This window comes from Limanda limanda, chromosome 7 (genome assembly GCF_963576545.1).
Source record: "Limanda limanda chromosome 7, fLimLim1.1, whole genome shotgun sequence".
NCBI classification, from domain to species: domain Eukaryota; kingdom Metazoa; phylum Chordata; class Actinopteri; order Pleuronectiformes; family Pleuronectidae; genus Limanda; species Limanda limanda.
In genome coordinates, this window is record NC_083642.1 from 21,553,083 (window position 1) to 21,580,058 (window position 26,976).

At 40.0% G+C, this 26,976-nt stretch overlaps 2 protein-coding genes across 3 annotated transcripts in view; both read left to right on the plus strand.

Moving 5' to 3' along the window:
• The window catches only part of acot7 (acyl-CoA thioesterase 7), a 49,575-nt gene extending 38,414 nt beyond the window's left edge, over positions 1-11,161 (plus strand). For both annotated transcript variants that reach the window (XM_061075353.1, XM_061075352.1), the window contains exon 9: positions 10,696-11,161. In XM_061075353.1, the coding sequence (XP_060931336.1) occupies positions 10,696-10,794 (99 nt within the window). In that variant the 3' untranslated portion in view covers positions 10,795-11,161. The remainder of the gene's footprint in view (positions 1-10,695) is intronic.
• Positions 11,162-15,656: 4,495 nt separating this feature from the next.
• LOC133005300 (probable G-protein coupled receptor 153) overlaps positions 15,657-26,976 on the plus strand; it is a 33,282-nt gene continuing 21,962 nt past the window's right edge. The window contains exon 1 of the mRNA XM_061074944.1: positions 15,657-16,053. The gene's annotated coding sequence lies outside the window, so the exon portion shown is untranslated. The remainder of the gene's footprint in view (positions 16,054-26,976) is intronic.

Genomic DNA, 26,976 nt, shown 5'->3' on the forward strand with positions numbered 1-26,976 from the left:
AAATGATCCTTTATATCATTTCATGTCCAAATTCAGACTAAGTACATCAACACAGGCCATTTATACAGATCAAGAGTGAAATATGGATATTTTTATCCCAGACAAGTGTGGTGTACCCTAAAACCCTTCTTTCTTACATCCCCACCTTTTTGGGATGAAAAGATTCGGCCATGGATTTTAATCATGCTTTTCTCTTCTGTTTTCCTGACAGTAAAAATCCTTTAGTCAGTCACACTTCTGGAGAGCTCACAGCATGAGAGACACCGTTATTTTCTAATCCTGCCTATGAGCGTATTTTCAGAACATTGAATTCTTTGCTGCGTCTACGCTCGGCCCATAAGCACAAGGGGCTTAATGCTAATATCCCCCCGACATCCGGAGATGGCAATGTGTGGATGACTCAGCACTTGTCGTGCAGATGTAAAGTGTGTATGTTTACCTGCAGGAGAGGGGACGCCTGCTGTTTGATCTGCCCCCTCAGCACCCGATGATTCCAAACCCTGTTTATATGCAAACACTGTATGCACTGGCCATCTGTTTAAATCAGCACATTAAATTAAATTATTTCCTGGCACCGCTCACGCTCCCTAAATGTCTCTGTGATGGTGCCTTTAAAAACTCATCCAGCTTATGCATGAGATGATTTCAGCTTGTCAGTGAGTGGGGATGTGACAGGAGAGGAGCGCTTTAAATGTATTCCTATCGCTAAATAAAGGATTTAGTAGATTGCAATTAATTTTAATATCAGGTTTTATTCTATTTCACTGATAATAACAGTCCCTTCATATTTTGAATTGACAACTAATATTATCTATTTAATTTAGCAGTTTCTTGCTCTGTTGAATTTTTTGTTTGCTTCCCTGCACAACATATGAATATGTGTGTGGATATAATGATTGATATGATTAGCCATGCATTTTAGTCAAGCTAAATCCATGAAAATGGCTTCAGCCGAGTTGGCATCTTCACAAATCATTAAACTTTAAGTATGGGGCAGCGTGTACACCAGGGAAGTGCATTGGAAGTGAATACGATAAGGTCAGAACAAAGCTGTTTCGTGGGGGGAACCTGCATATTTTCTCCTGCCTCAACCTAAATAATGTCCCACCAAGTTTAAAGTGAAACAAGCGTAATAAGAAACTTGGATGAAGAAATCCAAGCTTGGCTGAGAGTGAATTGGGGAAAACTGGTCGTTATAAATGCCATTGAGCGCTACCCTGACCCTGCTCACCTTAATTATTCATGTTCCCATACATGTAAAGGTGCAACATCAGCGTTTAAAACCATGACACGTCTATTTCGGAAGAAAAATGAGCATCAAATCCATGTCCTGCTGGTCAGCCTTTTCTGAAGAGCCTGTACGTTTCCTTATTACCATTTCACAAAAAACCCACGTTGGGTTTGTCTATTGTCCGCCTCCCTCTTCAAATTCATTACCTGCGTATCCATCTTGCACAAGCTGCTCTTAGCTTCTCTGATATTGACAGAGAGTTGCTGTGGTGATTAGAGTCATTGTAATTTCTCTGTTCACCTCAATTTTATGAAAAGAAAATTAAAAAATCTCTTAGTGATGTTAATAATTCATACTCAATGCTATAAATGGAAATCTAAATGGAGCCCCGGGCAGCCAAGGGCTCTGATGTAGCATGTCGTATAAACAAGGGCAGGAATGGAGAAGTGTGTGTGTGTGTGTGTGTCTGAGAAAGAGAGAAAATATTGGACAGGGATACAATATAGACAGACTTGTGTGTCAGAGGAAGACAAATAGAGCTCCTCCTTGTGCAGGTCTGTATGTGTGAGAGTGTGTGGATGTGCACGTGCTTGAACAGATCACTGAGCACAAATGCGTGTGTTTATTTATATGAGTGAGAGAAGGATGGCGAGGCTCAATCAAGGCTATTTCTGGCTTCGTAACTATTTACAGAGAGCTTAAACATGGGATGAGGTTGACTCAAAATGAGTGGCAGCGGCAAAATCTACCGATGGCAATAAAACTATTTATGGATGTCAGTCCCTCTGTGTGGGTAGAGGAGACGTGTCGCATGCAGGAAAAAGGGTTTAACACGTCAATCTAATCAACACCTGGATTTCCTTGGATTTCCAGTGGAGATGGGACTGTGACGGAGGGAAACACAAAGATGACACTTGTTTGCCTCGTAAGCGTTTTGCCTCCCTTTACTTATGATTTTACCCCGGGCCAATACTACGCTCTGTAATATTGAATAGTACTTTCAAATAACATTTGTAAACGTTTTGTCACAATTTTGGAAATGCATGAACGACCAACAGCAAAACGATGTATTTTCCAAACAACAACTAGTGAAAACAGTCACCGCTGTAATTTTTTTCTGCCTTCGAAGTACAATAGTTGCTGTTTCTATGACAACAAAAAGTTTCCTCAAAGATCATCCTCCAGAGAACAAGACTTTCCTCCTCTGTGTTATCATGACAACATGGCTGATTACTCACAGCCCATAGCTTCGCATTAATACTGGAAAAGGTAGGAAATATCTTAACTGGCTCACAGCACAAACTCTGTGGAACCAGCACTCAGCAGTGTACAAATGACAAACTGCAGTGGTACAAAGGTCAAGTGCCCATTTCAAGACTAGAGAAAGTCACTGTGCCTTCTGATGTCCTCATGTAACCACAAGATGGCCTTTTCACAAATTGCTTTTTTACAGTGATTATATTAAACAAAGGTTTAACATGTTAAAAGTAGGGTAACTATCAGCAGCCATGGAAAAGAATAATCTTTATTCTTTTCATTAGCCTTTAATTGCCTGAAATTAAGAATTGTTGTTTTTTGTTATAGAATGAGCCCTTTCAATCGGAGGACCAATCGTCTCAGTCAGCCACATTGCCCAGTCATATTTCTAGAGTAGCCTAGAACAAACAAACCAACCCTGGCTCTAAACCTTTTGCATTTTATTACTTGGCCTGACAACCATCAGGTTCTCGGAAAGGCTTGGAAGAAGGTTTAAGTTGGTTGCAATGGGCATGTTTACCACTAGATTCCACTAAATCCTTCACAACCAACCTGTAGTTCGTAAGCTGCTATATAAAGCTATACTGCTGCCAATACTGATGTAGCTAAATGTTAAGCATATGTGAGCAGTATTAATTTTCACCTCTAACAAAGAACTCAGAAAATGCAGTAGAGAACTTTCTTGAAAGATCGTGGTATTTTATCTTGTACGATTTTATAAAACTGCATTTTCCTTTTTCCTCCTCCTCCTTCTCCATTTTCCATCAAGCTGACCCTCACCCCGTCCTCCTTTGCCAAAAATACATCATCTCTCTACGTCAGACCAACTTCATCTGCTTGTGCTTAAAATCTCTATCATAAATCAAACAAAGCGCATCTTAAAACAAACATCTCTTACTATTTAATCCAGTATTTTAATTCTTAATTTGAATTTTGTTTACCTCTAACCTGAATAGCCTCTTCTTAATTCAGAATTTAATATCTTATCTCTGTCTAACTTGCTCCCTTGGACTTGAACACAAAATCATCCCCGAAAGCTAAAAATAAATGTCGGACTTTCTCTGATGCGAGACTGTGGCAGATTTTGCGCCAGTTGCATTCTATAAATATCTTGGAGGAAAATAGCTGAAGCTATTTTTGACTGCAGGTACTTTTCCCCGATTCTCTCATTCTGGCTTTCTCTCAAGTGAGCCTGCTGCGTTTACTATCTTTAGATTTCCCTGTTTTTGCTCAGCGGGGGGGGGGGGGCACACACACACACACACACACACACACTCTCTCTCTCTCTCTCTCTCTCTGTGTGTGTATGTGGGGGGTTGTAGATGAGCTGTCACTAATGTTAGCATACTGTGGGTACTGCTGAAGTGGGGAAAGAGGACAGCATGAGCAGAGGGGAGGATATCAGGGGAATGCTTTGCCTCTCGGCAGCAGTACCCTTGAAAAGTAATGAAGTAATATGTGTGCAGGCTGGGCCCAGGGTAGATGTATCGAAAAAAAGCCTGAAGGCACTTTAGGCTGTCGTGTTTTTTGGATTATTTGTAAGGGTTAGCCGTTGCCTAGAGGTTAGAAAAAAGAGGCTCGTTCCCAGGAGCTCTGCACTTTGAATCCTTAACCAGGACAAAGTGAATGCCAGCTGGTGGTGGGAGAATGTGTCCACTGGACAGAAAACAAGTGTGGATGTGTCTTATGTGATGAATGAAAAGCTCAAAATCCATATCAAGGCTGAAACAACGAGAATAAGTGAAAAAAATCCTTGTGAACATTCAGTATAGGTTTGGTCCTCCTCACATCTTGCTTTTCCTCACCATCCTTCATTCTTGTTTCATAATATCTCTTCCCCCTGCCGTCTTTTACTCATCCCTTCATCTCCCCCTTCTTCCTCTTCCTCCATCTCCCCCCCTCTTCGCTGACAGAGGCTCAGCTGGCCTCCCTTGACACAAAAACAAGCCCGGTTGTCACGGCAACCCCACCGTAGTCCACACGAAGTGATGTACATTTATTTTTAGACGAATCCCATTCAAGACAATCAGCAACGGGTTAACAGGTACACACTTGTGCCAGAGTAGCAGATATTTCTTCCACTGTGGAAATCCGATGACATGACACAGGGAACAAACTGACATTTGTCCTAGTGCTTCAGTGCCGGAATCTGTCAAGGGTGGTTAATTTTTCATTATGCCTTATTCATGAATATGCATAAAAAGCCTTCCGTGTTCCATTTTCATGGCCAAAACTAAATTGCTTCCATTTTTTACGCTGTTTTGTGAGGAAATGCAAACCTGGCATGATCGATTTGTGAAGGTGTTAATAATTCACATCCATACAGCAAACTACTTTTCATCCTAACAAAAATAACACATGTACAAGTTTGATAATCAATCTTTTTTATTTTGTTTAATCTCATCCAGTTCTGAGTTCATTTTTTTATTTCTTACATATCCGTTTACCCATTACTCAGTAGTAAGAGAGAAAAAGTAGTTTTGCATATGGAGACTTCATCCAACTTTCATTTATCTATTACCTTTCATATACTATGTAAAAATGAAATATGAGCAGATACGCAGATGACCCCAGTCCACACTGTATATAAAGATGGCTGACGTGACTGTTCCCCAAAAGTGAAGCCAAAGCATCTCAATGGTGGCTGGCTGCAGTATAGCTCATAAATCCTACCACTTCCATGTTAGCAGATGGGACATGGATCTGTAATTTTAGGTAGCTCTTATCATAATGAGATGTTTGTTAAAGTGTTAATTTTCTGGTAAAGTTTGGTTATGATCGGTTAGTCGATGCTATAGCAACGGGGTGAGACGTCATGATTGACAGCTCACACTGAGTCCTGATTTGTCGAGTTGCCGCCGCTCCATTCTCCGCTCACTACTGTGCAGACTCTGGCTTCAAATGCACAAAGAGGCAGCGTTGATATCTGGCATATTTCAGCTTAACTTCTGGATAGTGTGAGGAAGACACATAGTCCAACCATGTATACATACACAAATAACAGTGATAAAACTACTTGTTGGTCATAACAATGGCAAGTATATATATATTTTATTTTTAGTGTTCACTCGTTTTAGTGTGAAATTGAAATAGAGATGAAGACCAGTTTAGTGATAGTTTACCGACTAAACATAAAGTTTTTTCATGATTGATCTGAGGGATGTGTGGAAAGAGGTCCTTTCAGCAGAAATTTGTTAAATGTCTACAAATGAAACACCTTTCAGCTTTGTCTAAAATGTTGTCCTTTGTGCATGAGTGTATCTCAGTATTTCACACAAACATATACTGTAGGTTATTCCAGATGGGTGTTCTTCTTCCTCTTCTTTTCCTTCCTCCTCTTCTCATTTCTTTCGGGCTACTTGCTTACAGCTCAGTGGTACTTTCAAGACTCTGGCATTTGGCAGTGCCACTGATGCCCTGTGTGCCCACTCTAATAACAGCTTGTGCCAGCACTGAGGAACCCCTCTGGCATTTTGCTGGCGTTGTCTGAGCGAGTCACTTTTACAAACCTTGTCCATTTTCCAAGTTTACACCGTTCGGTTTGTCACACTCCATCTGACTGTTCACCTAATGAGTGACCAGCATGCCAGGTGAAGCAGCTGTTTGTCTTGGCTCTTTGACCCGATTAGCCAAAGTGCTAAGGTTGTCTCAGTTCCTTTTGGATGACATTTAGAATTGAATTTAATATTTTCCTGTGCAATCAGAACAGATAACATTGAATTTTGATTATTTGTTCTTTTATTTATTTGTTTAGGTAATCTAATGGTGTTTTTTTTTTGGGGGGGGTTAACATCAGTCTCTAGGTTTGTACACAGATTGAAATATCTGAACACCAATGGATTGACATTAAATATTGTGCTTCAAAATGTTTCCGACATGATGTTTCCCTAATGGCTTTGATCATCCCCATGACGTCTCACATTTTGGTTTTCATGAAATCTGGTACAGACCTTTATGTGATCCATGATTCATACATGACTGTAGACTCATATTTGTCTTTAATTATTATAAGATTGGTATTGTTTTTGTTGCCAGATTTGCCTTCATTTGACAAAAGCAAAAGAGCTTTTAAATGTAATGTATTATCTCTTCCCTCCTTCTTATGCCTGGTTCAACTGATTCTGAATGAGTACAAATGAAGTATGCCAAATTAAATATTTCATTTAAAATCGAGAGATAATTCCCAAATAAATGTAATCTGCCTTCAGTCTAAGACAGATGCAATGCAGCCATGAAGCAGTGTGTCTGAAGTATGATTCATTAATAAAATCATAGTACCTGTGGTATTGTAAATGCAACATAATTATCAAGTTTTTTAAACGTTTAGTAACCTGAAATTTGAAACACAAAGGGAATAGAAATAAACCCATAAAACAAGCATGAGTGCTTTTTGGGATGTTGACAGGTTCTGCATCAGAGAGTCACCAGTAGGAGCTGATGATGCTGAATAATAACAGTTATTAGACCGGGGCCACTGTGGGAATACCAATTACATGGGGACACCAAAAGGACATTTGGAGCATGGCATTGAATTGTCTCATTGAGTTATGCAAATGTGATCTACATTAGCATAAACATATGCATGTGCAGTCTAGCAGTAAGGCGCTCATAATACAAGCAAGGCAAATAATGTGTCCACATAGAGATACATATGTACAAAAAGGTATAGAAGCGTCAGTATTAAGTGTAGATGTTATATCACTGAATATAGGGTTCACTCATCTCTAGCCATTATAGACATGAGCAATATTACAAATTGAAATATTCCCTCTGTAGGTCAGGTTGAATCCCATTATAATGCAGGTGTGAATAATTTGTCTTCAGATTAAGGAAACATTTTCTTCTGATGACCTAAAGGAGATTGTCAGAATAAAAAATGAACATTAGGTCTGTTGTCAGGTTTGACTCCAGAGAGATAAAGGGCTGAAAAACAGCATATGGAAACATTTACTGAGGAAATTTTAAAGGAGACATATTATGTAGGTACATAGCTAGGTTTAGCTAGGTTTAAATGCTCTTAGAAAACCCATAACTTTCCTCATATCGTTCATTGCTGCACCCCCTTTTTTTCGTCCTCTTGATTGTAGCTCCTGTCTCTTTAAGGCCCCTCTCCAGATTAAGCCCATCTGCTCTGATCTGCATCTGCATCCGCTAGCCCACAGAAATTACAGCCTCCACTCTTGCTTTACCTAGTTTTGTTTTTGGCTGTGCCAGACTAGCCCCTGTAAACGACGTGATGCTAATGTGCGGCAGAGTGGTGTCACATAACATCATGGTGGTAATGATATGAGGCATGTGCGGAATGGTACAGAAGTATCAGGAGCTTCAGTAGAAGTGTTTTCTGTCAGAGAGACGAGCTCCCTTCGACGCTGACTTTGGGCTTTTGAACTTCGCAAACATATTAAGACCTATAAAACCTACTATAGAGGAAACATAAGAACTGAAAAATCATCCTTTACTAAAAAAATGTATATTGAGACAGTCACAAGAAACCTCATTAAAGCCCAGGTAACACCAGGTTATCTATAGTCTATAGTTGTTACGACTCTGTTTGTCATTCAAACAATCAGCCTCTCATTTCGTCCATTGTGGAGAGCACCATATCTTCTACAGTTATGGATTGTCATTCTTTATTAGCAGTAGTCAGGTGTACAGTTTATATTAATTGTCTTGTTCATTAAATCTATCTCAAATTGTATATCAGTATGGTTCAATTAAATAATAGGTCCTAATGGGCCTGAGTGACAGAGGGAAGGGGATACAAGGTTCAAAGAACCCAAATTAAATGTTTATAATTAAATTCTACCACTTCCATCTGCGCATCCCTACCATATGGGCTTTCATTTAGAGAATACATTATGTCTTTGTATGTTGATATCCATTTACATGTTGTTGCATCGATTTGCAGTCCAGTCTTGTTGCACCTATTTATTGAACCATACCTCATCTTTCCACCAAGATTTGTGGTAATCCCGATCAAACAGATGCTATAATATCCTCCTTGGTGAAGGTAATCGATAGATCAATAATAATTTTACCATCATGACTTTGAATTGATCCAAAAATAATCTCATAATGATTTTTTAATCAGTGTTTGTGTTTATGTAAATGTTAATTATGTAAATACTGGAGCTTTGGTGAAACTTTCTCTCTCTCCCTCTCTTTTTTTTTGCTTTTGAAGTCAATGAACTGGAATCATCCATTACTTTCAGATGAATGGCAAAAGCAAAATTGACTGAGCAGTATGTTGACTGTTATATAACCAGCACACAACAAACACACCAATACCACAGCTGTAAACTCCTGAACCTGCTCCAGTCTCATTGGTGTGTTTGTAGCTCAGCATCACTATTTTAAGATTCTCATCACATTTGTGTTGTGACCCCCGGGCTCGTCTCTGGGAGGACTTTTATTTTGACATATCTGTTACCACCCTGCTCTCTCCATCAAGTCAAGGTGCCATCTGACAGCTTGCTGCTGAGTGGCAGGTGCTCTGGATTCTGCCAACCACCTGGTGTATCACAGCATAGAGCTTCTACCTCAACACATCATTAACACTACATGCTCGCCTGATGTATACTTTACATACAAAAACAAACACAAACATATATATGGTTACAACATCCTCCCGTGCTGCTAAAGAACACCACACAGGTGATAGTGTATGGGGAAGTGGGTAGCACCATGAAACTTAGTGTTGACACTGTCACTGGTGTTGGTATTTGTTGTTTAAGTTGCACAGTTGCCAGGCAATCTAATTAAACTGTGCAGGCTAGCAAGTGCCTCCACCTATGAATCAGAGCTATGTCAAGCTAAGTGAAGGAAAAAGAGGGAATTTGTTCTTCACAGGCTTGAAAGTGTTTCTCAGGATTAATACAGGAGAGTAAAAGGGATTCATCACATCTGTAAATCCAGCGGGGTTTCCCAGATTCCCCATTTATGAAGGTGCATCTAGTATAATGCAAACATTGTGGAATTTGATGATGATGATGATGATGATGATGATGCTACAGTACGGATTTTTAGTACAGCTGAAAACACCAGGATCCATCCAGAAGGGAGCTGTGAAAATCCAAAGCTGGTTTTATGGAAGATTTGACCATAATATGTGACAAGTTACCGAAAAGTATAATAATTATTTTTGGGGAATCTTTGCAAATTTTATGCAATCACGGACAGATTAACAGACTAACCGACTGACTGACTGAAGATTTTGATGCCGGTTTTGTCTAATACGTTGATGAAATGCAGCTAAGATTTAAAATGTGGTTTTGTTCATCCATCCTTCCATCATCTGTACTGCTTATCCTTGAGGGTCGAGGGAGGAGCTGGGGCCAATCCCAGGTGCCAAGAGGCAGGGCACACCCTGAACTGGTCACCAGCGTATTGCAAGGCTGACGTACAATGGCTATGTTTCGTTTGAAACAGAATTTGGTGATGGTTGCACAAAGAGCAGGGCTACAAACAGGAAGATGCAATTAAAAAAAGTATTACCAGGGATTTGTAGAATTTATATGCACAACAGTGTCAGCAACACTTGTAGTTGATTATCAATGCTGCACTCTGCACAAGAAAATATCAAATTAGAAAGCTTTTGTGAGTGTCTACGTCATTGCTTCTGCCCGCCCAGACCAAAAAGCTCCCCCTGGATTTTTTAGACGCAATTGGGGGAGGCAGCATTTCCAAACTTTTCAGCCTGAGCGCCTCAAAAACTGTGTTGATGCCAGGCGTATTTGTTGCAGAGTTTTCATACAAAAAGTAGTGGTGTGGACGTAGCCGGAGTCAAACAATCATTCACACTCACATTCTTACGTATGGTCAATTTAGAGTCTCCAATAAACTTAACTCCAATCTGCATGTCTTTAAACTGTGAGAGGAAGCCAGAGTACTTAGAGATATCCCACAGAAACAGGGAGAACATGTCAACTCCACAAGTAAAGTTCAGAGCCAAGCTGGGATACGAACCGGAATGGTTTTGTTAAACTATACTAAAATACAATATACAATGCTGAGCCTCTCCAAGACTCAATCAATCATTCTGCACATCACCACGGAGATCAATGAGTAATACAATACACTGGGAAATTGCATGAGAGCTTAATGCTCAATGGTTTTATTTGGACTTTTCCAGTTTCTATCATTCCAGTGTGCAATGTGTGTGGATGTGTCTGAAAACATGTGTTTTTGTCTTTTTGCCTGTTTCTCAGATCAAAGGAGAGGAGGAGCAGAGAAGTTTTGAAGAGGGCAACGCACGTTACCTCAGCAATAAGGCAAAGAGACTTGCAGCGAAGGAGAACCAACAGTGACGCTGCTGTGTTGCACGCAATTCAACGCCTGCTACAATAGTTTATTAACCCCTCACAACACAACGTAGCGTATGAAGAAAAAATAACCCTCTGTTCTGTTACTGTAGCCTCCTGTTAAACCTGAACCTGTGATCATTTTCAGCTGTGCTACACACCAAAGCTTCCATATATATTTGTTTACGTATATATATAAAAGAGAGAGGGGAGATTTTTAATGATAAATGAAGACTATTTATGAACACTTTCCATGCAAAGTGACAGTCTAACTGTAGATGTAGAAGTAAGAGCTCTATTTTCTGTTAAGCAGATTTTTTTAAATGACGACTTCATGATTTTTGCAAATGATGGTCTGAGAAGGAAAATGATGAATAAGTGAGTGAATAATAATGAATAAAAGATTCAAGCGTGAGTCTGGGGCTCTGGCCTTGTGTCCTTGATGGTTTGATGAGGATGATGTCATTGTCTTGGGCATGCCTCGGCTGAGAGGGCCCACGCTATTCATCTTTTCACCACTGTGTCTTTCACATAGAAATCAGGGGAGCTCAGGGGCTTTGACTCAACTCGCATCTCTCCCACGCCTGCCCTCCCTCCCTCCCCCTGCTTCCTCTCCTCTCCACTCCCCTCTTCCTCTCCGCCTGTCTGTCACACTCTCGCTCCAACATTCGCTCTGCCTCACCTCGCTCCCCTTTCCTTCTCCTGGTTACTGTCACGTCCTCGTCCGTCTCCATTCTCTCCCAATGTCACTCTCTTGCTCCTCTCGTTTACTCTGTTTGTCCCTCTGTCTCCTCTGTTCTTCTCCCAGCCTGACTCTCTTTGTCTCCAGTTTAGATGTGAGGACTCCTCACAGCCTGATAGGAGCCAGAGAGAGGGGTGGAAAACTATCAGTATGTGAATCTTTCTCTACGGGAAGATCAGAACAGTGAATTGAGGTCGGCAGCAGCAGCCGGTGAAAAATCAATATCCATATGGACTGAAATGGGTGTGATTAATGACCTGACATAAAAACTCCTGTTTAAATATTTATCAGGATTGGTTTATCATTTGTGTACCCAGAACACTGTTAAGACTTCAATCTGATTCATCAGGGGGTGGAGTTTCAACCATATGCAAGAGATTAAAAGGACGAATGTGAAAAAAAAGTGAACTGAAAAGAATATGAAGAACAGGTTTAAACCTCAGCAGAATGTCTTTTTGTTTCGACCCTTTTCTCGTCTGTGCGCTGTTTGTCTGACAAAGACAGAATCTGATTTGTCATTGGATCTTGAAGGTTATTGTTTTTTTCCGTGAGTGCCTCAAACACAATATATGTTCTTTTTATTTATGAAAATAAAGTTAGGCTGAGGCTGCACTGGGGGAATATATCTATTTTTAACCCCATTGAAGTCGAGGCATCTTGTGGGTGAAGGAGAAAACGGGGAGACAGAATCCAGCTTAGATGGTAAGATAGGACTTACGGGAAACCTTTTATTTTTTAATGAGCATCATCTTGATGTGCAACATCAGCACAGACACAACAGATTCCTCCTGGTTTTAAAACATTCAGAAATTAGTCTCATTTCTCATCATTCTGCACAGTGTTCATTACTGTCTGTGGCCATTTCGGCTGGCAGCAGCTGGCTTTTATACGTAGAGACACAATATGGTAACCATGGTTACATTTGTGGAAGAACAGACTCGGAATAAAAGAGATGACATTATCAGAAATAGATGTTTCTCTCACTAAAAAGATGGAATCGCTTTAAATCGCATCATTGAAGTCGTATGTAAATGATCTTGCAGTATATACTCAGAGAAAGTAGACAATTTCAGTGAATGAAGTCACACATCAATCTGCTTTTAATCAACACAAAATTATGGAATCCAGGCAAAATCTGAACTATTCGTGTCTTTGCGTCTAAATTCAGGGAGAGCAGTCTTCTCACTGTTGTATCCCTGCAGACTGTCAAGGCTACTCAGAAGATGAATGAAGCTCTGATGCAGGAGAAAAAAATCATTAACGACTCAGAACGAGGGATAAAATGATAAAGTGAGGTGGTAGAGAAAATCCCCGGCTTTCATTTTCTCCTCGCTGAGCAAAAAGTGCGAGAACGTCTGCATTGTCAGTCGTTCCCCTCTCAGCAGGCGCTCTGCTGCATGAACACAGAGGCCCGAACCATATGTGCACGTCATACTTCAAGGTCACGTGAAAATAAGTTTGTCGATAACTGCGCGAGTCAACGCTCACGATAGGTTTGTTGGCAGAAGTTTCAGATTCTCAAAATCGGAGTCTCTCATGTTTCCATTTGGTCTGTATAAGTTGTTTTGTTTTGCTCTTCCTGGAACACCTTCACAGAGCGGAGATATGAGTCCTACATTCAGACCTCTCCTGTTCTCTGGGCTCGCAGCCAGCAGGGCTTCCCTTGCAGAGGAGTAGGTGAGGGGCCGCACTTTGTCTGGCCCGGCACCTCCCTCTTCCTCACTGCCACAGGGGACCTCGCTGGGAGGATACCACTAAATCAAGCTGCTGCTGACTGTAAGGTGCAAGAACCCTTTCACACGGAGAGATGGGGATCCTGGCCGGCCGCGGAAAAGTAGATTGTGAAGGAGCAAATTGACATTCAAAACAGTGTTAAGTATTAAACAGCTGCTGTGTCTGTGCTTATGTGTGTGTGGGTTTGTGTGTGTGTGTGTGTGTGTGTGTGTGTGTGTGTGTGTGTGTGTGTGTGTGTGTGTGTGTGTGTGTGTGTGTGTGTGTGTGTGTGTGTGTGTGTGTGTGTGTGTGTGTGTGTGTGTGTGTGTGTGTGTGTGTGTGTGTGTGTGTGTGAGGAAGAGATGTGATGTGAGTTGTGATCATGGAGCTGACGGTGAGAGTGGAGGGCATCCCAGTGCCAGTGGAGCCAGTGGGCGGGAATGCCTTCTGTTACTTTTTACTTCCAGGTCACCTAGCATCACACAGAAGAAGCTGGAGATGGACGGTCTGCTTCTTTTACCAAACTCTGTTGCCCTGTCCAATTCCTTTGAAGGACTCATTTAATTCTGAATGACAAAAAATAAAGTATCCTAGAGAAGCTGCATTTCCTGCACAATAAATCTCAGAATTTACATGTTTCTAACACAAGCTTTATCCAAATGTGTTTAATCTATCGCTAGAAATCGGTTTGATTTATGCAACCATGTGTTGTTCTGCAACAAAATGTATTTTCAAACCTTACATTTGAGTTATCTACATATTTTACGTCAGAGAAAGCCTTGAAATCGGAAACCAAGTAATTTAACACAAACCTGCACAAATTTATAGCAATACTCAGTGTAAGGTAAAAGTGTTATGGGAGATCAGATAGCTTTTGGTAATACAGTGAACTTCTAAATGGGTTTTCTCATCCAAACTGTGATGAAGACAACAGGACTCAAACTAAGGTTTGTATGATGTTGGAATAGTTTTCTATATCTCGGCCATTAAGTTGGCAAGAAAAATGTCATGAAATTAAAATTAGATTAAAAGATTAAAATAATCAAATTACATGTTCCCATCCAATATGATATCTAATCTTCTTCCTCTGACATTTTCCTCAGACGAAACAAGAACTCTCACTGTTAAGTCTTGCTCTTAAACATATGCAATACATTTGTCCACCTCTCACTATTGACTGGATCGACTGGGAAGCTCAGGGGGAAAGTTTCTCTTCTGCCTCCATCCTTCTCTTTTAAAAGCTCATCAGTACTGAAACTCCAACTTGTATATAGGCCTACATATAGAGATATATGTATAAACACTGCACTGTCGGCTCTCAGGTGTGAGAGTGTGTGTAGGCTATCCATTCTAATAAATAGGAAGCAGAGAGAGTGTGAGGCACTCGTCGCACACATCCATCCAATAAATGAAAATGAAAATAATCCTTATAATGGTGAGACAAACCAAGGCACCAGGGACCTCTCTGCGTCTCGCCTCTCATGCAGGGACTATTAGTTTTCTCGCTGGGTACAATCTAAGCCCTGAGGGGAGGAAGCTGTCCATACAGAAATCATCCAGTCTTACATAACAGTCGTATAAGGTCAATGAAGAGGGGCCATTTACAGGAGCGTGAATTACAGGAGAAAATAACGTGCAGTAATTCCAGCTCAAGATCTACCTGTCTATTATAAGCACGTCTAATTTGCTCTGTTGTGCTTGAATAAAAGCTTAATGAAGCCCCCTATTTTGTGTTGAAAATTCCACCCATTAGAAGACAAAAATCGAGAATGAGGTAGATAAGAGAATAAAAAAGGCATATGAGTATATGTGCACAATAAACACCTTTCACTACTGACGGACAATATTTTTTGTGGAGAAACACACTTACACTTTATTATATGAATACAAAGTTGTGTGTATTTTACATTTGGAATGGTGCTGCAGAGTCAGACAGCGGTGAGAATATGTATGTGTTTTTATTTTGAGGAGTGCTCAGTGAAGGGAGCCCCTTCATTCACAGGTTAGAGGACCCGTTTTGTTTTCAGATCCATGGTGCAGCTTCGTCAACACCACCTCTTTTTTTCTTTTTTCATGAATTATTTCTCATTGCATCTCTCTCTCTCTCTCTCTCTCACTCTCTCTTTCTCTCTGTCTTTCTCGCACTCACTCGCTTTCTCTCTGGCTCTCTCTCTCTCTGGCTCTCTCTCTCTCTCGCTCTCTCTCTATTTCTCTCTCACTCTCTCTCTCTGTCTCTCTTTGTCTCTCTCTCCCTCCCTCTGTTACTCTCCTCTCTCTCTCTTATTCTATAACTCCCTATCACAAATTCTCTCTCTCTCTCCCTCTGCCACACAGGTTCGGGTCTGAGCGTCGCGCACGAGCCCTGAGCTGTCGGGAGCGCGCGCAGCGAGTCATGCTTCGTCCGTCGCTCGCGTCGCCGCCAGTGTCAGAGGAAATAAGAGAGAGAGGAGAAGAAGAGGAGGAAGAAGAAGAAGGAGAAGAAGAAGAAAATCCGTCTTTTTAGCCACACGCGTGGTTCAGGCAGGGTGCGCGGAGGAGAGGCAGAGACTTCCGGCCAACACGTGTATGATTTGTTTTCCCGTCAGTGAGACAAAAGAGGGCAGGAAGACACGCGAGGAGTACAGCTGATGAGGAAGAGGAGGAGTGTGCTGTTCCACATCCTTCATCTCCCGCAGCCCACTGCTCTAACTTGGTGCCTCGGTGTGGGGATGTAAAGCCTTTGGGAAACACTTGGAAAGAACGGACCTGGGCTGGTGTGAGTGCTCCCATCGCCCCCAGGAGCCTGCAGGTCTGTGTGGAGACTAACGCAGGTAAGATCCATAGACTGTATATATAGATGTAAGATCAGAGCCATGATCAGCCTCACTGCTGATCTCCTCCTTCTGAAGCTGCCATTAAAACAAGGTTTCGTCCACACAGGGGGTTTCCTGCAGCAAGAGCAGGGGGGAAGTGGCGTGCATGTGAACGTGTGCACTTAAAATGAAACATGCCTGTGCCAATCTGACCCATTTTTGATTTGGTCCATTGATAACCAAGTGGCCTGTAACTGAGAGGTGGCATTCCAGCTGCTCGAGGCTGCACATGCACTCACTTCACTGAGAGGGAGGTCTTCAGGATGAAATGTGTATGATGAAAAATAAACCTGGTTACTACACTCAGAGCCGCTACTCTTAAACAATAAGGATTTCCTGTACAATCTATTTTTAACCATTGTAATTGTGGAAGTGATCTAGTATTGTACTTAGGCTGATTTTGACATTAGTACATTTGGAGTAGCCATGTTATCACAAATCTTATCACACATATACAAACAATCTGAGAATTGTGTTTTGCACATTTAGCCTTACACCTCCACCACTGGTTTTATTAATGCTTTACCTCATGGATTCTTTATAGCTGTTGTGTAACGATATGATAGATAATCTCATATTTTGATTTGAAACATAAATTCACGTGATTTTCCTGATTTTCAACTTAAATATCAAACTGAAAAGAGGAACACTACTTGAAAAATGAGCAAATCCCAAGTGCATCCTTGTATTCTAACCCCAAAGATAAGATTATCTATCATATCTTTATAAAACACACAACAAAGAATATACAAATTAGCATTTATTTTATTATTTGAAATGTTGAAAAATGCACACATGATTTGTACCTTCATACTGACACAGTACAGCTGAACGCACTGTAGTGATGGACTTAAGATACTGGGTGTACATTCTAACTAGGTCAAATAAATTCAACATTCTGTTATGTGCCATTTTTACAGCATGCATATAATCTTAATGGTTTTTATGATCAAGAAGTTACAGTGGCACTCATTCCCTGACAGTTTTCCTGATTTGAGAGTCTTTACTTTAGGTAGTTACATACTGCAGTTATAAAATTGAAGATATTCTTTAAATGTCTGTTGTGTGTAACACATGCACAACAGCATCTTTTCACAGAAATCTCACTGAGATGACAAAAGATGGGGAATGAAGAGGCAGTTTGATCTTTGTTTCCTTTCAAATGTTATTTTTCCATTTGATTTTCCTGAGAGAGAAATAGCCACAAGTCAGAAAAAGTGGCCATGGACGATCATCATCACAACCACAGCTCAGAGACAGTGCTGCAGCCTACATGTGACAGTTGCTGCTACACCACAAAGCCTCACTACAGATCTCAGTGTTTCACAGGGCATATGTGACATTTTGTTTGTCACACGTTGGGGCTCTGTCATTTTGTGACAATGTTAGTCCGAGTTCACACTGTCCTGTTTTTCACACAACACACGGATAAGAGTCTGCCTTCCTTCAGACACCAATATATAGTAAGATAGCATTAATAACAACAGCACTAATTCAAAATAAAATTTTAATAATATCTGGACGCTTTAAGTCCTTATGCATCGGTTTGAATTTAATAATCAATATAATTTTTCATTTTTAATTCATGCTGTTTTCCCAGCACATAAAAAATCCCAGCGGTTTCTAAGATGAAGTCTAAACCCTCTGCCATATGGCGCCCAGTGATCCAGCTACAGTCATTGTTAGAGGTAGCTTAACATAAACAGGAAGGGAGCCTCTAGGGTTACACTTGTGATGGGGAAAAAAATCACTACTTGCTCTGTGACAATCTGGCCACTCAGTTAAGAAAAGTGTTTAAAATGTGCTCCAGCTACATCAAACAGACCGTTAAATACCTTTTATCTTATTAGTTCAATTGTGCAGAGGCATCCTCCTCACATAACATTACATTACATTTCATTTAGCTGACGCTTTTATCCAAAGCGACTTACAATAAGTGCATTCAACCATGAGGGTACAAACCCAGATCAACAAGAATCAAGAAAGTACAATTTCTTAAAAAAAGCAAAACTACAAAGTGCTATAATTAAGTGCTATGTAAGTGCTACTAAATTGTGAGTTTAAAATTTTATTCAAGGTATACTCACTCTCACTGCACTGCTGGTTATCATTGGCGTTAACTGCAGCTCTGTGATACAGGACAATCATGTGCATGCTGGGAATTATCAAAATCACCGTACATATTAGAGATCCAGCCGTCCAAGAAGAAGACGTGATTTCTGGTAGTGAAGCGTTAGCCAGTGCAGCAGCAAACTTCGGAAATTGCATTATAACGATCTATGAATTTGACAAAAACAGCCACAAAGCAAGATAATGGGCCAACTTGTCAGGTTCATTGTTCTGGACAAGGAAACCCTGTTAGTTGTGGAAAATATGGGATTTAGCAGATAAATGGAACATTTAAAGTCACTGTAGAGTTTGCGGAGCCTTGAAGTTAAAGTTTTTTTAACTGGTCGCATCTTAGCAGCTATTTAAAGGAGGCAATTGTTGTGTATTCATAGATTTTATTTATTTGTGTTCATTATTTAGTTATGACTGTGAAATAAAAGAAGTTCTATGGCATCATCCTATGTATGTATTTGTTTTTCAAAAGCTTTAACCTGAACAACAATTACAGCAATCACCACCAGGGTTAGAGGCAAACAGCTGTTAAACTATGTTTGTAAGTTGTTATTGTTTTGAATGCACTGGTATCAGATGGGTACTCTCTATCACCCGACAAGTAAAGTTCAGGTATTGGAATCAGTATCAGGACGATAAAAATGGTATCAGAACATCTCTTGTAAACATGGCACATCAGTGCTGGAACCTCGTTGCTCTCTTATGACTGCCACACACTATTTGAGAAAATAGTGTCAAGCTTGGTTGCAATATTAGTTTGTGTAATGCATCCTCACAGGACCTACGGAAATAAAGGACACTTTCTAAACATTTTACATTTTAAGTTGGACCGGCAAATTACAGCTCGTTTGGAAGCTGCTCTCATCAGCCACGATGTGGTTTTAAATCAGCTTCACTCTGGAACCAGTAACCTGTTGAAGGTGTCTTTATGTTTATCATTCAATGTTTACTGTGGAGTGAAGAGCCCGGCAGACTCCATTTAACTTCACTGCAAAAGCCAATTAGAGCTGAAGTTTGAGATATCCCCAGAGTACCTCTGCACAATACCATAGATAGCAACTGATGAGCATCAATCAGTGATATTTAATCAGTTGTTTTTTATCTTTAGGATCATGGAGCATCAGTGTGACATATATCCTTGTTATCCTGGATTGATTCAGGATTGATTGATGCCTTCCTCACATTCCCATCGATAAATGATAGTCTTATAGAAGTAGAGATGTTCTGAGGCCATTTTTCACCTCCCTGACACTGTTTCTGATTCCTGGACTTTACCGCGTCGATCGTGCGATAGTGAGTACGGATCTGAAACCAGTGGACTCAAAACAATAACAACTCATCAAACATAGTTCATCTCGTTTGAAGGTTTATAATATGTTGAAAAGATGCATTTCAGAATTAATACTTAAACTACACCTTCCTTAATATCTTACTTTTGAGGATACAAACATTTTTATTTGAAGAATATTTTATTCATGAATAGGTAAAATATACTTAGCTCTATATTTGGCGCTATTGGGAGAAGGTATTGAGTTGAATTAGTGGACCTCTTGGTACATTGATCAAGGAGGTTGTATTGCTTTCAATTTGTTGGTATGATGGAGAACCGACAGCAGCAGGGTATCGATTCACCGGAGAGGCCGTCTCTGCTTACCTCTCCTGACCGGGAGATCATAGGTCAAGGTCATAGACCACCTCTAGAGCTTTCTATTTTCTGACAACCGGAGCCGATAGAATTTCACTGGTTCTGTTTAGAGACCTCAGCGGAGCAGAGATGGCACTGGGTCTTGAATCTAGATCTGGGCCCCTGGTTGCAGAGCACAGCCTCCAGCTCACCGTGCCTCCCTGCTGTGCATCACAACCTGTTATTGTTTTGTTTCAGTCCGTGAGTAGGAGTGCTTGTATTGTCCGGTTTCATATGCGGTAAGTGGATACTACTCTATAAAAGCAACTAATGAGAGTTACTGCCTATGGGAAAATCTTTATACCCTATATTAAATGGAAAATGTCAGCTGGTCTCAGGTTCAATGCTGTCCTGCTCCAATAACAGCATACTGTGTCCGAGATATGTTTTCTTCATAGCTTTTATGGATGGATGGATCCAAATGGTGACTGTCGGTGAAAAAACTATGATTTTATGGGTTAGGTGTAGATAACTACACATAATGGTGAGAGTTAAGTGATGAAGATGATATAAATTAACTTCAAAAACCATTTTACTTATTATTGTTATTATTATTTATTATTTATACTCTCAGTCTAAATTGTTTTTATAAATCGTTAGGAACTCAATACAAGTCCCCAATACAAAGCCAGGCCTTTGATTCTCATGGAAATTCCCCTTGTGTGAAACTACAGAACATGACGCAGAATGAGGATGATTCATAACCACTGGAAACCAGAGTGTTAAATGGGATAATGATATGGAATAATTAATAAGTGAACAAGGGAGTAATATCAGACACCTTTACCTCTGACTCAGATTTCCATGGATTATATCATTACTGTAAAACTGCTGACTGGGGAATGTTGACACAGGAAATGCAATGTGCCCTCACACTGTTATCACCATCTTCTGGTGCTGCAGTAGCTTCTCAACTAGACCTAAAGGCCCTATAATGCATGAATCGAGCTTTGTATAGCTTTTGGAATTATAAAGCAGGTCTTGGTGTAATATAAATACTGCAAGAGTTATAAAGTGCTCAATTGATGGAGAAACACACACAGACCATATTCACAAACTGTGGCTTAAAATAAGACATCGCAGTGTTGACCATAGTGGAGGGCTTTTATCCTGACCTGTGGTTGGCCTGGCTATGTGTCACTCAGCTTGAGCCTCTCTTCTGATTGGCTAGCTGACCTGTTGTTGATGAGCTGTAAAACTACACCTTCAAATGTTTTGTAGTTCTTAAAACCAGACTTATAGATATTAACTAAACTAAATAAAAACACCAGAAAAGTATAATATAGTAGTCCTGTAAATTGAGTTTATCCAGGAAATCACTTAAATAATTCACCAACTTTAAAGAAATACATGTACTTTTATTGGAGACAAGCCACTGGAGCACAGAGGATGTGAATTTTTCATTTCAACCACACAATGAAATTTAACAGGCCGCATAAGAAGACTTGACACAGATTATGGAGTTCATTATACTGAGTAAATATTAAACTGTCGGAGGCAGACCAGGCTTTGCTCTACATAACCTGTCGCTGAAGTTAGCACGCTGGTGTCTTCCTCTGTAATGTATTCTGTCTTTACGATTTATCCTTGTCGACCTGCTGTGGCCTTCTGAGTCGTCCTCGCTTCCTGGCTCTGTGTGGGATACAGTTGTGTTTAAATGCCATATTTATTTTTATTACAGCCTGCATTTTCACTCAAGGAATAGGCTTTTTTGCATTTATGAATATTATGTGGTAGCCCATTTTCTGTCTGTCTGTAGTGATACATTTAACTAGACCATTTTGTACAAATACAATTTCCTGTAGATAAATTCCAAACCTTATAATGTAAAAAAGACATATTTAGCTATAACTCTGTCTCTGATAAACAGCTCGGCATACACACACACTAACTAACTTCATAAGGCAAACTTTCATGTTTTTTTCCACTGAATGCTTTCTTCTAGACTGAGGCAGTTGCTATGCAACATAGAAATAAGAGATGCAGTCTGGTTCCAGTGCAGTGAAGCAGACTATCTAATGTGATGGTGGTTTGCCAATGGGCTGATCTTGGTAACGCAGTAAGCTATCTGGCTGTCATGTAAATAAACTGCTTAGTGTCCTTTAGTGATTTTCTATTTAAAGATGAAAAACATGATAGTTTATAGGTTCTGTAAAGGACTGTAATAATGAATATGCTCATATTTTTTACTTCACCTGATTGTTAAAAGATGGATGCTTTACTAAAAGCTCTTCGTGTATTTTTCAAGTTTTCACGCCACACTTGTGTAAAGGCTGATTTATATGTCTGGGGATGATTGACCCATACCTACACTGTTACCTATATTCAAGTGGCATACGCTGATGTGAGTATTTATACTCATGCTCTTGTGTGTCTGCGTCGCTCTGCAATCACACAGTAGATGCCCATTGAGTTTCTATTTCGCTGTGTTGAGTGTCTTTGTGTGTTACAAACAATGATGACTGAAACTGAGAAGATCATGGTGGACTTTCAGTTAAATAAATGTTAAACTACAGTTCATTTTACTTTCTTCGATTCCCCATCAAATCAATTGTGCCTATAGGAGAAAATGCGACGCTACCAATCACAGTTGTCATCAGTACATGTTTAGTGAGGTGCACTTTAGGCTTTGGCACACCTCAGCGGCCAAAAAGTGGTTGTTCATTTAACGTTTTGCTGCTAAATACATATGTCCAGGATTAAAGAACATAAACAAACAGTAATATTAGAAATCGGTCAACATAATTAAGTAAAAAAATAAAAAGACAGACAAGAAATAGAATTTAAATATCTGTAAATCTGAAAGCAGTGCAGTAACCTTAGCGTTTTCATAATTGCTTGAAAGTGAGATTGAGAAATGAATAAGAGCCCTGACATTTCCCATATAAATGCATAAGGGGGCTGTGTAAGTACTGCGCAGCCCCTAGCCTGAGTGTTTATAACTGTGTAAAAGTGGTGCTGGGTGCTGCTGCAAAAAGCATACCTGCTGAGTAGACCTTCATAGTACAGTCAGCTGTCATGGGTAAGCATCAGAGATGTAATATTAAACACCAGTACTATACTCTGCCTCCTGGGGTGCAGTATTTACCCCCACCCTCCCACCCCCCCGACAGATCCAGGGATGAGTGGCTATAAAAGACCCATGCATCACACCTGTCGGCAGGGAGCTTATAAAACAGGTCCACTCCCCTTCTTCTACTCCAGCTCCTGCCAATTTGAAGCTGAGAGATGTGGATCAGCACCAGTCATGTACATCAGCGTTCACTGTGCACCACACCCAACACACTGAGCAACATGGCGCTGATGGTTAAAATATGCTATGAAAACTTCTTGGAACAGGTTTCTGTGTAATTACTGCTTTGATCTCATCCATCTCTGCCTTTGATTTGATGGATAAATCCCTCTTTACGCCTGCCAAAATCTGTCCAGACACACTCCTCTCTTTATCTCAGCTGATTATCGTTGGAGATGAACAATGAAAAACCATTTGTCCTTTTTCTCAGTAGTTCAAAATGTGACTAATGTGCAAAGTGATAAATAATCATCAGGAGAAGACTTACTCTGTGCCTAGAAAAAAACAAAGGCTGACTATGTCAATTGAAAATCAAAACACTGGTTAGAAAGCACTGTCATACATACAGGTGACCTATCAGGAGTAATTTGGGATCTCTGTAATGTGCTCTGCAGCTTTGCTCATGGAACATATCTGATCTATAATACACGATCATCTTAAGCAAGTGTCTTTATTTAACATCTTATTGATTTATTAATTGCCAGAGATTTTGGCAAAGGTTTATCAAGGATTTCCTCAAAACATCCTAATGAACTGAAACACTTGGAAGAACATGCCATGTGACTCTTAAAGGCATCATTTTTATCACTCATTATTTGTGTCATAATTTTAATAGTTGCAGAATCAATAATTTTTTCGTACCTCAGCTGATACCAAATTGAATCAGGTCAAAATATGATTTATTTACTGTACCTTTGCTCTGAAGCACTTCTTTGTGTTGGGATGTAAACTGTTCATGTGAGCTCAGGGAAGTAGAAAATGAGTAATCATTAAAAGACATGGCACTTTTCCACTTTCCAATCTCCCTTGTATCAACACCTCCATGAATTTGTGCAACTCTATTAAAATTCAATATCCTGATGTTTGAGCACAAGTGTTTACAGCGTGTGTGTAATTGTTGGTAGTGATTTCCCCTGTGTAGAGGACAGATTTGGCTTAGAGGCCCATGGGATTGTAGGTGATCACGCTGTTAGATTCGCTAGGGTTACAAAGATCATCAGTCAAGGGTTTAAATATAACCAGTCCTACAATTACTACTAATGCTATTCCTATTACTACCACTAATATTTCTACTTCTACTGACGCCACTATTACCAGTACTCAAATGTTACTACTGTAACTACAATGAATAACTCCTTAGTGCTCTGACAATGTGTAGCATCGTATTTGTCATTACCTTCATTGTTTCTGGATTAGTTGTTGAATTTTCTGGCAGTTTACGTTAAACAAAGGTTTTCCTGTGGTAAAGACAGCTGATATGTTGCTTCCACTCTGAGAAAGTAAAGAGAAAAACAGAGAGAAGAAGGAACATAATGAGATATGATCTAGGGAAGTTCAGTCAAAAAACAAAAACCAAGAGAGTTGAACAACAGAGCATATTCTCTGACGGGTTGCTAAAGAGGGGTTGAAAAGAGGCAGAAATGTTACAGTGTGTGCTCTGTAGCATCCCTAGGAGTCTGAAGAAAATCATCTCAGCTATGACTGCCAGTATTTACAGTGTGTGTTCTTGTTCGCACTAAAAGTTACTGCGGCCGTTGCATCAATATACACAATGAGCTGCTTGGCTTTAAGCCTGGAGACTTGTACTAAAGAGGATGATATGTCATCATGGTTATTATGATCCTGGACATCTCAAGTGTTACTATAGATAAGGTGCAGATCTTTAGAATAACAGTGCCTCTGTGAGAACATTAAACGTACAAACTCAAACAGTCTGCCCACATTTGGGTCGGAGGTTTTACAAGAAGGCAGGCTCTTATGTAAATGTCAGATATTTACAGCCAACTGTCAATCATATTCTGTGGCACAGCAGTTGCTGCAAATAGTAACAATTCTCTTTGTGATGCAAAGCCAAACCCCAATTTATAGTAATCCAATCCATCGCAAGGGCAAATGACATCACGCAGTGCACATGTAGAATGTGGTGTATTCTTAATTTAGCTTGGCAGATTGGGGCAGATTGGCAAATAATGATTCCAAATTCCATTTTCCAACTTCCGATAGGCACGAGCATGGTGGAAGAGTTGTAAAATTGGAGTGGGAACGGTGCCAGTGGCATCTTTTTCCCATCAATTGCCTTTGCTGACTACTGAATTATGTCAAGCACTGACCAATTTTTCACCATAAATCAAAGGTGCATTAAGGCTAATTTATGCTGGTTTTACATGTGAAAATTCTTCTATGTGTCCTTTATGGTGGTATGTTGTTAGGCATTACGTCCACCAGAAGGCCGCCAGAGGTGAAAGTTTCCGATAACAACCAACAAGGTGTCACTTGAGGAGGTTGTGATAATGTAACAGTCAAAAGCATCTGTTTGTCCCTGTCTCTAGTTTGATCTGGTCTGAGCATATAGGGGTCTGAGCTGTGTGCTGCGCCCTCTAGAGGAATCCTGCAGTAACCAATTGTCTGTTTAACCAAATCTGTAGTTCGTAGCAACACATTATTAGCTGTTTGATTATGTAGTCCAGCTACATATACATTATCCTTCTGATACTTTGACTGTTTCCAACTTTACATTTGCTATATTCTTTTACATGTATTCTTGAACACGTATGCCTGAATTGCATGTTACCACTTACCACTGTGTTGTAGTCAGCAAAACAGAAAACAAGCAGATGTTTGTCTGTCTGAGGGTTGAGATGGAGACAAGGCTAATTTATATATTCATTGATTAGCAAACACTTAATGTGTCAAAGGTGACGACTTATACCCAAGCCATTTAAAGTCCATGAAGGGAATCTTTTTTCATGGGAAAAAAAATGGAATTTATAATATTAAGGAATAAAGATCCCTTTTCAGGGTTTAATCGATGCCAGGAGAGGAATCTCCCTACAGTTAATCCAGCTGTTCCCAGAGGCAGAAAAACTTCAGTTGCTTATAAACATCCTGGAATAACCTAGTTAGACCTTATTGAAATGTCTTGTATTTAATTGAAAGCTGACATTGCCCCTCTAGAGCCTCAGGTCAGCCCAAGCAGGAAAGCTTAGTGTTATTTTCCACTGCACTCTTCCTATGTTGGAACATGACTTATCTTGATTATGGAGCACACTGTTGGATAAATGGTTTCCTATTTTCTGCTGCTGGAAATATTATGTGACAATCAAAAGCAGAAACACAAAACAGCCAAAGGGCAGGTTGCTTTACTGAGACTCAAATGTTTTCTTGGTTCTAGTTAAATCGTGCAACACACAACAAAACCAAGAAAAGAGTTTATTGTTATGTAACAGGACAGAAACAAATAGATTTATTTATTCAATACATTTCCAAAATACAATGTAATTACATCAATTTCTTTGTCAAGCCAAGGTGGTTATGTTTCCCCCCCCTGACTGTTAGTTAGTTAGCTGGTTAGTTAGTTAGTAAGTTAGTTAGTCAGTTAGTGGCCCTACACATCCTAAACATTTGGTCACTTAAATATTTGTCCTTAAATTCCACTTTTAAAAGTTGTATATAGATGTATCTCAAACCACAACTATGCACAGCGGTTTAAGTTAAAGAGGGTAAATTACATCGGGTAAATTCCTCTCTGCAGCACTTTGTTTCGTTTTCAGTTCCCGACTTCTCTTGGAGTGTTCCCTCTAAACCAAGCCCCAAGGGAGAGGGCTATTACAGTTACAAACAATATCAACTAACAACTGTTATAAACCAACATTATAATAGTGACACATCTGATGACAACCGCAGAACAGACAGGATCTACTGATCAATACACAGTCAGTCCGTTCGTAAAGCATTCAGGAATTGCCGTTCTACCCATTTGTCCTGAAGGAACCTGGATACAGTA